The 14,734-nt window shown below is 40.7% G+C and overlaps 1 protein-coding gene across 2 annotated transcripts in view; it reads left to right on the top strand.

Moving 5' to 3' along the window:
- Positions 1–14,734, top strand: part of PDE4D (phosphodiesterase 4D) — a 1,072,650-nt gene that overhangs the window by 209,621 nt on the left and 848,295 nt on the right. The window contains exon 1 of one of the 2 annotated variants that reach the window (XM_077285789.1): positions 5,184–5,772. The exons of the other annotated variant lie outside the window; for it this stretch is intronic. Coding sequence (XP_077141904.1) covers positions 5,489–5,772 — 284 coding nt within the window. The 5' untranslated portion in view covers positions 5,184–5,488. Of the gene's footprint in view, positions 1–5,183; positions 5,773–14,734 lie in introns of those variants that run through there. 2 annotated transcript variants of the gene reach the window in all.

Here is a 14,734-nt window from a genome sequence, read left to right as displayed (position 1 = left end):
TACACAACATCTTTGTAGGTGGCTTATCTCAGGAAGACAAAAAGAACCTTCAGTCCGAAATTGGACATGCCAGATGCTTAACTCCCTCGACAATCATCTGTCTTGCTTAAGGGGAACCTGCCAGCTGATACATGCTGCCCAGACCGTGGGCAGCATGTATCATGTATCAGGTACGGGCTGTACAATCACAGCCAGCGTGCTTTTAATAGCTGCCGAGGACCCAGCCGTGCTATTGATTAGCTGTACAGACGGGTCCCTGGCGGTTTCTCCCCACCTGCTGATGGTGACTGGAAAGCCTTTGCCTATGTCTCATGCCATAGCACCAGTTATTAGCTGATCAGGGAAGAGTTGGGGTGCCAGGTGATAGACCGACCAATCTGATATTGATGACCTGTCGTAAAGGATAGATTAACAATATCTTAGTCTTAGTAACAATTTTAAATCACCTTTAACAAAGATAAAAAAATATATATATATTTGACAAAAAATGCAAAAACATAGAAAATAACTAGAATCTCCATCAGTGACAATGAGACATAAAAGTAACCAGTTATAACAAAAAAAATCATAACCTCTAGCTATTGCCAAAGTTACTTAGTTTTATTTTACTCATTTTTCTCATCCAGTCTTGTAGCTGATTTTAGAGATGTGACAACTGGATTTACTGTCAGAATATTTGCTGCTTTGGAGCAAAGTTTCTCAGTGACTGACAGTCAATCTCTCAGGATGTACTGCAGACAACGTAGAGGCTGAGAAGCTGCTACAAAAGTGGCATCTGATGTGGCAGCGGATCAAGCTGTCAATTTTGCAAAAAAGTAAAATAGAATAATGATTCTCTGTAAAAAAGAAAAACAAAGCTAAAACTTTTTTTCTGGCGTCTCTTACAGAATTACTGTGATTTTAAAGTTGAATTTCAAATACCTGAATCTTTACCTTTTACTATCTGCTTATTTTTAGGTTTGAATCTTTATGGTGGTTGTTTTTACATTAATACACCACTCCAGCGTTTTTGTTTTTTTTAATTTTACTGCTGAAGTGGTGCCACTAATCGAAGTTCCTTGCCCTTAGTATTATACTTAGCAGCCATCGTCTTCTTCTATTACTGGTGCCGCTCCGGTCGTCTTCTGCTGGTTGTGACCTGCCAGATCTCTCCATTGGGTGATCCAGAAGTCACTCCCGAATGAGGACAGAACGAGGATCTCATAGACTTACACTGAGAACTTGTGACCGTTACCTTTGACTTCCGGTCAGTATGAAGTTACAGTCACAAGATGGCGGCATGAGACCGGAACCACGTCAGGAAGAGCTGAAGACGACGACTGGTAAGTATAAGACTAGGGTTAGGGAACTCACATTAGTTGCACCACTCCAGTGCTGAAATAAAAAGAAATGCTGGAGTGGTGCCTTAAGAAATTAGCTTTCTGAATTCCTGCAGATGCCACTGGATGTAACTCAGGAACATACTGCATACCTAAGGGCTCATACTCACTTGCGCGAAACTCGGATGAGTCTCGCATGTTAATACCCCGCACTGCACCTGGCACAGAGGAGCGGAGCGTGCGGCTGCATGTATTCCTATGCAGCCGCACACTCCGATCTGAGTGACGGCAGCAGCGCCGGGTATTAACATGCGAGACTCATCCAAGTTTCGTGCAAGTGAGTATGAGCCCTAAAGCAATAGCTAGCAGGAGGGCAAGGAAAGCGACACCTAGGGTCACTCCTGGTTGCCTATAGCATGCAGAGTGCAGCAGTCGAATCATCACTGACTGTTGTGCTCTACACATTGAACATTTATTGAGTTCAGCTCAGCTCTGGCTATGAAGAATACAGCAGTGGAGTTAACTTTGTCACTGGCTACTGCACTTTGAAATTGAATGTTTAGCAGGAATCAGTGGCAAAGCTTTTTTGCAGCAGATGAACTGAACAAGTTAAGCTCACTAATGTCCTATGTGCAGAGCGCAGCAGCCAGTGATCATCTGGCTCTTGTGCTCTGCCCAGTGTTTGAAATTGCATACGGTGGTAAAAAAAAATAAAAGTGCAATGATTGCGCCGCAATCATATAGTGTAAATATGCCCTAAGTGTTCAATATGCAGAGTGCAGCAGCCAGATAAAAAATCAGCCCAAATGATGCGCTCTGCATAAATAGCCTAGCTAACAGATAACCATGATAATTCATTTTCTGTATAAACCTAAAGAAATTGAAAAATACTTACGGTAATTTCGCGGTCAAGCTGAATCTTACCCAATGGCGATTTTTCCGTGATGCAGACCGGCCTCATCAACATCAACCACAGTGTTTTAAGGTTTTTAAAGCAAGCTCTGACCTCTGGTGAGAAACTCCAGCTCCAAATGTCCCTGTGGTAGTGGCTGAAGTTAGTCACCATGTTATATGTGAACTCTATATTTATGCAGGGAATTTGACCTTTGACCACATTTCAGAAACAGCTGTCATATTAGTGTGCTCGAGGAATAACATTATTACTGGCCGTTATATGGCTTGTATTATGATTTTTTGCATCAGCCCTTTATGCTCCAGGCACTAGAAGCCTCAGCAGTTTCTCTTTGTGTTTTCTGCCTCTTTCTGCCTTCAGCCCTTTCCTATTCTCCCTTCCCTTTCCACAGACTTTTATAGGCAACTGTTGTAACTTGATTGGTCACTAACGACACATTTAAGCAATTTTTCAGCTAAAACGTTGCAAAATTTACAAAAACAAGAAACATTCATGCATAAAATCACTATATTGGTGACTGTAGTACATTCATGCAAAAATTGATCAGCTGAAAACATCTAGAAACCCCAAAACCTACCAACAATGGAGTAGATAAAAAAAAACATGAACACATATGAAATAGACTTTTTAAAAAGGCATTCATTAAAAGAATAAGGCACAAATGAAAAACAGTAAAAAAGAAAACAAGCTAGACAAAAAAAGGTGCAAATGCAATAACGCCGAGGTGCAAATTTTTCTGAAAGTGGCCTAACCGCAGGCAATATGATGACACAATAAAATAACCGTACTTTACTTTTCTAATCCCCGATTTTCCAGGCCTGCTGCTTGAAGGGGTTAGGGAGGACTATTTTTTTTTTTTTAACTACTGGCCTAAGACCTAACAGGCAGATAGTTGCAAATTACCTGCCTGTTGTGCCAGACTCCGATCTCTGCCGCCACAGTGCAGTCACAGACCGCTCCTGCTGGCACATTGACAGAACAGCGTCTTTCTACTGCTGTGCTCCATTGACAGGGTGTGACTGTCAATGTCATGGTGATTGACAGTAAGCTCCCCGCTTCCTAACTGCGGGGAGCCGGCTGTCAAACAGAATAACATAAACAGTTACGCCCCTAATAGGATAGGAGCAGTTAGTGACTGACCTGAGTCCACGTCGGGAAGAGCAGACAGGTTGTTGTCTCTGTTAGCAAATACCTGAATGTTAGTTTTTAGATCCATAGTAAAAAAAATAAAAATAATTAATAAATGAAATAGTCCTGCACAAGCATTTAATGGTCCCAAGTGGTCCTGCATAACGTTATGTACATAGCTCACATGTTCACTACTGATAGGATGTGCGGCTCATGATGACCACTGATATCAGTGATTGGCTGCAGTGGTCATGTGATTGATGTACAGCCGGTGACAATCTGCTTGACCAGCAGGGACCAAAGGGAAAAAAAGGCACGGGAATAGTGGGAGATTAGAAGGGTAAGTTATATTATATAATGTTATCACGTTGCCCATTATACATATATTTCTGCAATTCCTGGAAAACAAACCTTTTAGTGTATTCTATTCATACATTTCTAGGAGAAATAACAAAAGGAATGGTACAATAAGAAATGCTATTACCCATGGAGACAGAATTGCTATTTCATGGGAAATGCAGGTACAGCTATATTGAAAGGGATGATTTTTTACATGGATATTAACACATGTTCCAGGCTGAAATTTGCATGAAATCTGCTCAGGAGCAGAGATATCGTTGGTGCGAGGTGGCAAACGTATACCTCCGAAGTAGTAAACGGAGACGGCTCGTAATTTCAGTCCGAGTGTGATCCGTCAGAACATCGGCTAGCACTCGGACCAATGTTATTCAATGAGCCTGCGCACATGTCCAATTTTCCTTGGACCGAGCGGTCGGAGGAAAAAAAATCGCAGTATGCACATTTTTCCTCCAATAATTGGATGACGCTTAGCCATTCAACTCTATGGGTCTGTGAAAAAAAAACGGACTGTACTCAGACTGCAATCTGATGGCATCTGAGTTTCACGGACTGACAGAATAGAGAAGATGGAGAATTTAGTTTTTTTATTCTGCACATCCGAGAAAAACAGATCCCACTCTGAAACTCTGGTCAGAGTGTGATTAGCGTGATCGGACCATTTTTCTATGATGGAGAAGACTCGGTCGTGTGACCCTCGCCTTAGTGTCACAGACATATTATTGGACTTCAAAGCGCCCATATATTGTTCGTGCAAAGGGGCCCTCTTCTATCTGAATCTGCCCACAATCTTCTGCTATCGATGGAAAAATCCCTCTTGTCGCTCATATTGGTGTGAAATATTTACTACATTGTATAATAAAAAAAAAAAGGTCAGAAGTGAACCAGTTGCAGGCAGCCGGACGCAGATTAGCCCCATTGCATTGTGCAGACCTGCGCCAGTTCAAACTGTGAATGCGCACTAGGAAGCTGAGGTTCTCAGCCTGGATTACTGTTGTGGATCCACAGGTTGGATTTTTCCAAAATCCCAAATCAGACCCATTAGAAGAGCTGATGTTCGCCTCTGTTGTTTCGGATTGTAACTTCTCGTGTTTTATTTTAGAAACAAATATTTCAATAAATTCTTTCTAGCAATTATCACCCAGGTTATTACATTCTTACCTAGCAGAGCAATCACATACCAGTATGAGGATTCCTGGGTATTGGTGTACAGGAGGGAAGCAGGTATTTCCACCTGCTGTCAGCACTGCAGCATTTTCCAGCTGATAGAACTAATAATTTATGGTTGAACTATCAATAAATGAGCTGGTGGCTCCTGCCTCTACCTGCTCCCAGCAGAGCAGATGGCAGCAGAGGAAGCTTCTTCTGCTTCACTTCTTGTACAGGCAGTGTAATGTATAGAGAGGCTGCTGCCAGCCTCCAGAGCAGGCGTTCACCTCCCTCCTCCCATGACTTTCTATGTACAGAGACACAGCTGCAGTGGAGGACTTGCCATAGTTTAGGAGAACCTGTAGGGCTCTCACAAAGCAGAGCTAATGCAGAGCCCTGTCCTGGTCTTCTGAGCTTCGCCCAAAGAGCCAGCGCCCAGGACATTGAGGAGAGGAGTGCAGATGTGTCACAGGCTCCAGACTGCTGTGTGAAGATCACTAGCCATATACAGAGGAGCTGAGGAGATGTCACCCATGGAAGAGTAACCTGCAGAAGAGCTGCTCTGCAGCAAGCAAGAAGGTCGCCCACCCTGCACCTGTCCTCTGCACTTCACCCAACTTGCATGGAGGACATGGCTCAACAGCAAGCCCCCAGCTCAGACACCCTGGCTGTTCCTGAAGTGGATAATACCCACTGCCCCAACCCTTGGCTTAATGAGGATCTGGTCAAGACTTTAAGGGAGAACCTGTTGCATCATGAAAAGTCCAGAACCGGCAGGAAGACTTCTACTGTGTCCCCCAGGTTGTCACCCATTATCTCCCCCAGGAACTCCCCCAGGCTGCTCCGCAGGATGCTGCTGAGCAGTAACATCCCCAAGCAGAGGCGCTTCACAGTGGCCCATACCTGGTAAGGAAAGTTCCTGGGTTATTGGGAGGAGTGCTGCTGTCTGTGCCTGGCACTAGGCTCTGTCCTATGGAGTCCTCCAAACTGGTGTCCTCCAAACTGGTGTCCTCCAAACTGGTGTCCTCCAAACTGGTGTTTACATTGTGTCACTGTGTATGTGCTGGGAGCAAACCTCTAGGGCAGGGTGCAGGTGGAGTAGCCAGGACACCAAGGGTTAAAGCACTGGCAGAAGCTGACAACCCTAGTGACAGAATATAGAGACATTCGTCATCTCATCGGCTATTGTGTGCCCACCTGTATTCAGCTGAGAATGCAGCATGTCCCCCTGGCTGCACTGCACATTCTGCACGATGTAGGAAAATGTATTATCTAGCAATGAGCAGTCTATAATCTATCTATTATCTATCTATCTATCTATCTATCTATCATGTATCTATCTATCTATCTATCTATCTATCTATCTATCTGTCATGTGTCTATCTATCTATCATGTGTCTATCTATCTATCATCTATTATCTATCATTATCTATCTATTATCTATGTATCTATCTATCATCTATTATCTATCATTATCTATCTATCCATCCATCATTATCTATCTATTATCTATGTATCTATCTATCTATCTATCTATCTATCTATCTATCTATCTATCTATCTATCTATCATCTATCTATCCATCCATCATTATCTATCTATTATCTATCTATCTATCTATCTATCTATCTATCTATCTATCTATCTATCATGTATCTATGTATCTATCATGTGTCTATCTATCTATCATCTATCATTATCTATCTATTATCTATGTATCTATCTATCATCTATTATCTATCATTATCTATCTATCCATCCATCATTATCTATCTATTATCTATGTATATATTTATCTATCTATCTATCTATCTATCTATCATCTATCTATCCATCCATCATTATCTATCTATTATCTATCTATCATCTATTATCTATATATCTATTATCTATCTATCCATCCATCATTATCTATCATTTATCTATCTACTATCTATCTGTATTAATATATCATATCTATCTATCCATCATTATCTATTATCTATGTATATATTCATCTATCTATCTATCTATCTATCTATCTATCTATCTACCATCTATCTATCATCTATTATCTATCCATCAATCATTATCTATCTATTATGTATCTATCTATCTATCTATCTATCTATCTATCTATCTATCTATCTATCATGTATCTATCTATCTATCTATCATCTATTATCTATCATTATCTATCTATTATCTATGTATCTATCTATCTATCATCTATTATCTATCATTATCTATGTATTATCTATCTATCTATCTATCTATCCATCCGTCATTATCTATCTATCATCTATTATCTATATATATCATCTATCTATCCCGCCATCATTATCTATCTATCCATCCATCATTATCTATCTATTATCTATCTATCTATCTATCTATCTATCTATCTATCATCTATGTATCCATCCATCATTATCTATCTATCATCTATTATCTATATATCTATCATCTATCTATCCAGCCATCATTATCTATCTATCCATCCATCATTATCTATCTATCTATCTATCTATCTATCTATCTATCTATCTATCTATCTATCTATCTATTATCTATCTATCATCTATTATCTATATATCTATTATCTATCTATCCATCCATCATTATCTATCATTTATCTATCTACTATCTATCTGTATTAATATATCATATCAATCTATCCATCATTATCTATCTATTATCTATGTATATATTCATCTATCTATCCATCTATCTATCTATCTATCTACCATCTATCTATCATCTATTATCTATCCATCAATCATTATCTATCTATTATCTATCTATCATCTATTATCTATATATCTATTATCTATCTATCCATCCATCATTATCTATCTATCTGTATTAATATATCATATCTATCTATCTATCTATCCATTCATCATTATTTACTATCACATATCTATATTTCTTAAGGAAGGCTCACCACGTTTTTTTCTGGCACAGAAACATCACATTTAGGCTATGTGCACACGTAACAGAATTGCCGCGGAAATTTCCGATAATGAACATGCTGCGTTTTTTTCTGGATTGCGATTCCGCTCAGGAAAAAAATGCAGCATGTGCACAAAAAATGCGGATTGCATTCTGTTACATAGGATGCTTAATGTGAGCGTTTTTTTCGCGGTCTTATAGCGTTTTTATAGCGAAAAACCGCAAAAAAAACGCAAAAAATCTGCTACGTGTGCACGCAGCCTAAGATGGGTCAATAATGAATCCCCACTTATTTTGTAAACTTTATTTGAAGCTCTGTATATTTTTTTCTGTTTTATTAATTGAACCCATAAAATATTCCATGGTGCTTCTTTTACAATTCTTTTATTCTCTTTCTTTCTTTCTTTCTTTCTTTCTTTCTTTCTTTCTTTCTTTCTTTCTTTCTTTCTTTCTTTCTTTCTTTCTTTCTTTCTTTCTTTCTTTCTCTCTTTTTCTTCTTATTCATTTCTATATATTGACACATTCCACTGATTGATATGACAGACATTCGAAACGCATTTTGTGAAACTTGTGAAGAAGACATTAGCCGTCTTATTGTATCTAACACATTTCCTCCCGATTTTTATTATTTGCTGCATTGTTTTTGTCTTTTAGATCCTTCAGTCGGGCATACACTGTCAGTTTCAAACAAAGAGATGACAGTGGGTCTTGTTTGTTGTTTCTGTTATTTCTCCTAAAAGCATGGCAGTATAAGATGCTAGCAGTGTAATCTGGCATTTGCTCTTTTAGGCTGGAGCAGATTATTCATGCCCGATGTGATTAGTTTATAATATACTTAGCGCTTGTTCCGTTGTTCCTGGCTTCCTCTTGCTTATACTTTCAGGAATTGATACATTGTACTGTAGCTGTAGCTTATTTCTTAGATGTGTTTGAGTAGATTTTTTTTCTTTTCCCATCAGTTTTTGTATATTCCTTTTAGCTGTTTTATTTCAAGTATGAACAATACAAGAAACAGGGAAGAGCAGGCTCCAAGATGGGTGCGGTATTTCCTATGCCTGCTGTACAGCCGGGAGGCCCACAAGCCTGTGCTGAAGCCCCCTGACCCTCTCTATTATTCCCAGAGGCACCAGGCTGTGGATCACCCATAGTCACCAGTATGACCTTACTTTCTCATTTCACCAGCATCCTTTTGACTTGTAGCACTAATCTGGATTCATAGAGCCAGAGAAGGGCTGAGCAAGAGGGAAAACATCTAGTTTGTAGGGTCACTCTGTGCTGACAGGGTCCCTTTAAATGTTTCATTTTGCATAAGAAAAACATGGTTTCTTTAAAAAAAACAGCCTCATATCTGTTCAAAGGTTGTGTATGGTATTACCGTACAGCGACATGTCCCTCAATAGAGCTCATCTGTAGTACCAGAAGCATCCCATAGACAGGTGTGGGGCTGTTTTTGTAATTTTGAACAATGCCTTTAAATTCAATTTCAAGGAAATCTGTCGCCAGGTTATTGCTACCTCATCTGAGAGCAGCGTGAACCTGGCAAAGAGACCCTGAATGCAGCGATGTATCACATAGATTACTGGGTGCAGCTGTTCTGATACAATCAGAGCTTTTAGATTTAGCAGTGAAGCAGAGCTGAGGAAGCTAACTCCGCCCACACCAGGCTCTCCATGTATAAAGTCCATAAACAGCTGCCTATCAGAGTAGTGGGCGTTGCCAGACCAGAAGGCAGCACTGCTGGGTCTCCGCAATGATAAACTACTGGTGCTAACACAATCGTGGCAGGCAAACACAACCACTGAGCTTGAGAAGAGAGGCATTGCTGAAATCTGTGTTTTAACCCCTACAGCATGCTGTCTTCAGCTTACATAGCAAAAACCTGATGGCAGATTCCCTTTAAGACATATTGTTGTAGATTTTAGGAAGCAATGAGTAATCCCCCGAAGCCAACTAGATTTTACTGCAGTCAGGTAAATGGAACTTCAATAAAGGACCAAAAATGTTGGTGGTGGCAGCTTTAAAAAAATAGGCTGGTTAGCTGTCTGGTTCCAGAGATTTGTCCTGCCCTGACCATCCAAAATTTCAACAAAAAGGAAGCAAAGCAAAAATAAGCAAAGCAAGAAAATCTATCGCTAAAAAATTTGGTCTAGATCCGGGTCTTGGGAGAGAATATACATAAAAATAGGTTTTCAAAAGCTTTCTGCTGCTCATATCTGGTAGAAAGAAGTGTCCCTTTTACAGTTTTTCCAATGATAGGGGGGAACTGCAGCTGGCCACATGTACTTAGGCGGAGCCGTACAGCAGCGATGGCCAAGAACTGCCACCTGCAGAGGAAAAAACTGTAACGGGGACTCTGCAGTAAAACATCAATGTTGTCCCGCCATTCTCGGGATCGGTGGACATCCCAGAGATAATTAACGGAATAATATTGAAGCTGCCCGAATCGGGGCAGCATGACTCTCAGCCTGTTTTACACTATGGCGTTATTGAGAAAAGTCATCTATTGAGATAGACCTGACTAGTCCGATATATAAAGCTCCCTTTAAGCGATGGCAAGTCCCAGCCATATACAATCACTTTACAACAGCAATATACAATCACCCCTTACATTTTTATAGAGGAAGGAGAGGTAGCAGTCAATTCACATATTTGGCCCAGGAAGAAAAAAAATGTAATATTAGTGTTTTTTCTCCTCCTGACATACACCATTGAACTGGCCCTCGGGGGGGACAAGTGACCTCCCTGGTGACCATCTATGAAGGAGTGGGCCCCTCGCCCAATATATAGTGGCACAATACACTTGTTTCATCACGTAGACAGCGTCTCATCATTTATAAACTACCCAATTCTTTATTATACAGAGGCAAAGGTAAAGGTGTGAGTGAGGGTGACGTGATATTGGCCTGTAGTAGAACAGCGGGCTCATGGCATCACAGTCCGGCACTGCTGACAGGCGATTGTTGGCAGCGCCTCCATAGGTGGGCACGACGTGCGGCAGGCTGGGGTCATGTGTCCAATCATTCTGGATATTTTCCATTTATGTTTCTTTATTCAGCATCTCCTAAGGTCCGTGGTTTTAGGTCAGACTTGCTCACTTATACTGTATGTTTGATCGTGGGAATATTTGTTGTAAGTCCCATGACACAGATATATAGAAAATAGATTATGAATGGGCTCACAACGTTTGGCCAAATCTTGTGCTAAATATCTCATGTGTTTGTTCATAAAGTTCATAAGCTATTATGCTATTCATATTTCCTTATATTTCACATTTCCTTACTTTAGCACAGATGAGTGCGGCCATAATCTATTTTGTATGTATCTTTTTTGGCTATGCACTAGCATAAATTATTATATATATTGTTCAGTCAGTTTACCTATTTTTACAGATATATAGAAAACACAGGAGAGCTTGATCAATGCACGGACGAAAACAATTCCGTACACATTCCCTTACTCCTGGTATCTGAGAGACTCCATCTGTTGTTATGGTAACGCCACCTGAGACATCCTGGCGATTGTGGGTCTGTGCATAGCAGTTGTCAGGACAACACCACAACATGGTGCTTAGTTATGGCTTGTGACCGGTGTCGTGCCCGCCGCGTGCTGAGAACTTTACTCTGGTCATGCCGTATTATGGGGAAGCAGCTGCCGCACAAGTGCTGAATCTATGGCGTCGCTCTGCACGTCTGCTTACTACATTTTTGTAGCTTCTTAGAGTCATCATCTTTTTTTTACTCTCAAAAATCAAAGTAAATTCAGAAGCTAATTTGCATGTCTTTTCCCAGGGAGCATTGCCTGCCTGTGCCTCACTACAAGGAGAACCCCAGAATAACCTCAGGAGTATATGGGTCACAGTACTGTGTTCCACCATCACTCCCCTCTTGGGTGCTATTACATTGTTCATCCTGAGCTCCCTGCTTCATTCTAAAAACCTTTATAAATCTTTTTAAACAGCGACAGTATTAGAGAAATTCTATTATCGCCTCTTTTACATCTCTTTGTACCCAAATATATCATACGGGCTGACTTCATGTGCCTGTCATTTCAACCATCTTTGCATAAAACTGTATGACAAGCGAATAATTGTATAAGCGAGGTGTAATATCAGACACAAGACAAGCTCTTAAGCTTTCCCATATTAGTGGTGGACACTGCTATCCTTAATGAAACAATAATCAAAAAGCACAATTTCTGTATTAGGGCTGAGTGCATATTAAAATATAACTCACCCAACGTATAGAAGAAGGCAAGCGCCAAAACGCGCGTAGGGGACCTGGCAGCACGTTTACCTTTAGGTAAAAAATGATTTTCTGATATTTTCTTATGCCTTTTGCTCATGCACTTTATCGTTTCTACAAATACATTGTGCCTATACGCTTGATCATCTACCTGCCTTATGCACTCCAGCACCGTACTATTTATTCATAGTATGCTAACACATTGATGTGTCTTTACCCTTTTATTATTTGTTACAATTGGTCTATGTTATCCATCATGTGCTATTTAAGGTGCTGCTATGATATTTGTACAGTGATGTGATTGAGCTGTTTTGTAGATGTAATTTTTCTCTGGGCATTTTTGCAATATTACTTCTCTCTATGAGCTTACATTTTATAGGGGTTTAGTATACCTTTTTTTTTAACGTGCGCCATTTCCTGATTCAGCAGCTTATTTATTATATATGTCGTTTTAAATCATCCCGAATAAAATTTTTGATTTTATACTATTATGTTTCTTTTATTTTATTGCTCTTTATTTTACATTTTCTTTATATGATCCTCAACGTGTAGAAGGGGTATAGTAACACAAGTGGAGAACTCCCAATAATATTGCAAAACTAAGAAGAAAATGGAGTAAGTCATAAACCACCAGAAATTAATTGACACAAAATATGCAAACATGTTAAAACAGAAGACACATAGCAAAATATAATGAAAACATATGGAGGAGACATAGAGGTAGCCAAGGAGAGGGTATAGGTATAGGTCAGAGTAAGCCCTGGGGAAGCAGAGTCACTAGAGCGTATATAGATGCTGCACCAGATAATAGATATAGTTACTTACCCGTTGTAGGTCTGGACCGCTGTCACGCTCCTTGCAGCCCCTGACGCGCGTTTCGCGTACCTGCTTTATTGAAGGGGTAGATGGAAGGTCCAGCCTCAAGGGCTTAAATATGTGCCGATAGAAAGGTGCCAATGATTGTGGCGCATGCGTGTGAACTCGCACCCAATGATGTCATGGAGCATGCGCACAATACTTAGATCGATAACTGCCGAGGGAGCGACCTGACGTAAAAATTGCGATGCGCATGTGTACCATTGGTAACCATTTTGTAGAAGATCATTGAAAGAGCACGGGCGCTGCCATCATGGATGGTAGCTAGGAGAGTGTATGTCTCTTACCTCCATAGAAAAGTGACAGTAGGAGATGATAAGGGTGAGCCTGAAGTGAATATAAAAGCTACAAATGTGAAGAAGGGGGAAGGGAATATGAGAATACTAAAGAAAATAGGAACAAAAAAAGTGAAAAAACATCATGGGAAAAAGGGGGAAGTATAATAGTCCCTTTGTTGGTGTAAGATCTATGATTTCCTGTAGACGCTGCTCTGTAGCGTTCCCTTCTGCTAATCTTATTCGCAGGGATGTAAGATTCCTGGTTTTCATAACCTGAATAAAATAAATACGCTTCTCAGGGACCATCATATACTGCACAAACATGGCTCTGGTACATTACAGGAGTATTCACCAGTTTGTCCATTAAAGGCTTGAACTAATTTTGAAATATATGACGGGAACCACATACTAACATTTCTACAAAGGTTTAGTCAGGGGTGCACAAAATGTGGCTCCTGGGGCTATATGTAGCCCGCTATGCCATTCTATGTGGTCCCCAACCATCTGGTCACAGAAATTATTGGCTTTGTGTGGCTGTTTGCCTGTAGATTCCATGACAAAGACAAGAGGGGTGGCACACCGTCATCTCTGCAGGCCCCATCAATTTTAGGAGAATGGGGTCCCTTGACCCCTGTGGTATAGCCTCCACTGCATAATTCAGCCGTGCCAAGACCTTAGTAAAGACCATAAAAATTAGCACTAAATAAAAAAGCTTATAACTGTAGAATACTCAGGAGAACTGCAGGAATACACATTTGACCTGACGATGGCTATTAACTTCTGACTGGAGATAGACATCCTTGGGTGTTGTGCCCCATGGCAACTACTTTGGATACTCATTTGGATTACTTTGGATTTTTTAATTTGCACAAGGAAACACGAGAAGCAATGGAACAAAACTGAAAGGGAGAAGATACAAATTAGATATTAGAAAAAAATTTTTTGGACAATGAGGGTGATCAAAGAGTGGAACACGGTGCCATGAGAGGTGGTAAGTTCTCCTTCAATGGAAGTATTCAAGCATAGGCTGGACAGACATCTGTCTGAGATGGGGGGTTGGACACGATGACCCCGGAGGTCCCTTCCAACTCTAACAGTTGTAGTGCAGCGGTGTCCACACCGTGCAGTAATGAGGCAGTGACCCAGGAAGGTTCAAAGCAAACATGTTTAACGTCCAAAAACTCACACAAAATGAACAGCATACGGTAGCCTCCGGATCGCAGCCGGGGAGTCAAAACAATCCATAATCGAGACCGGTTGGCGTGGGTGACTGCACTACCATGTTACGCTGAGGGGTGCCAGGCATTCACTTCTCTTGGCTCTGTGTTACCTCACACAAGCCGGCTGTTGCAGAGCCAACTGCTCTGCTGCTTGCAAAGCAAACACTGACCTCCAACCCTTTGCTACAGGATTTTCAAATGGAATATGTGGCCATAGGCTACTTGTAAGACTCAGACTGGAGGGAGCGAACTGCCCCACCACCATCCTGTAATTTGTTCCAAAAATAAAAGCCCATGCCGGGTTTTCTTAAATCTGCC

The sequence above is a fragment of the Ranitomeya variabilis genome, chromosome 1 (genome assembly GCF_051348905.1).
Source record: "Ranitomeya variabilis isolate aRanVar5 chromosome 1, aRanVar5.hap1, whole genome shotgun sequence".
Lineage (NCBI taxonomy): Eukaryota > Metazoa > Chordata > Amphibia > Anura > Dendrobatidae > Ranitomeya > Ranitomeya variabilis.
This window is presented reverse-complemented; position numbering and strand designations above follow the sequence as displayed.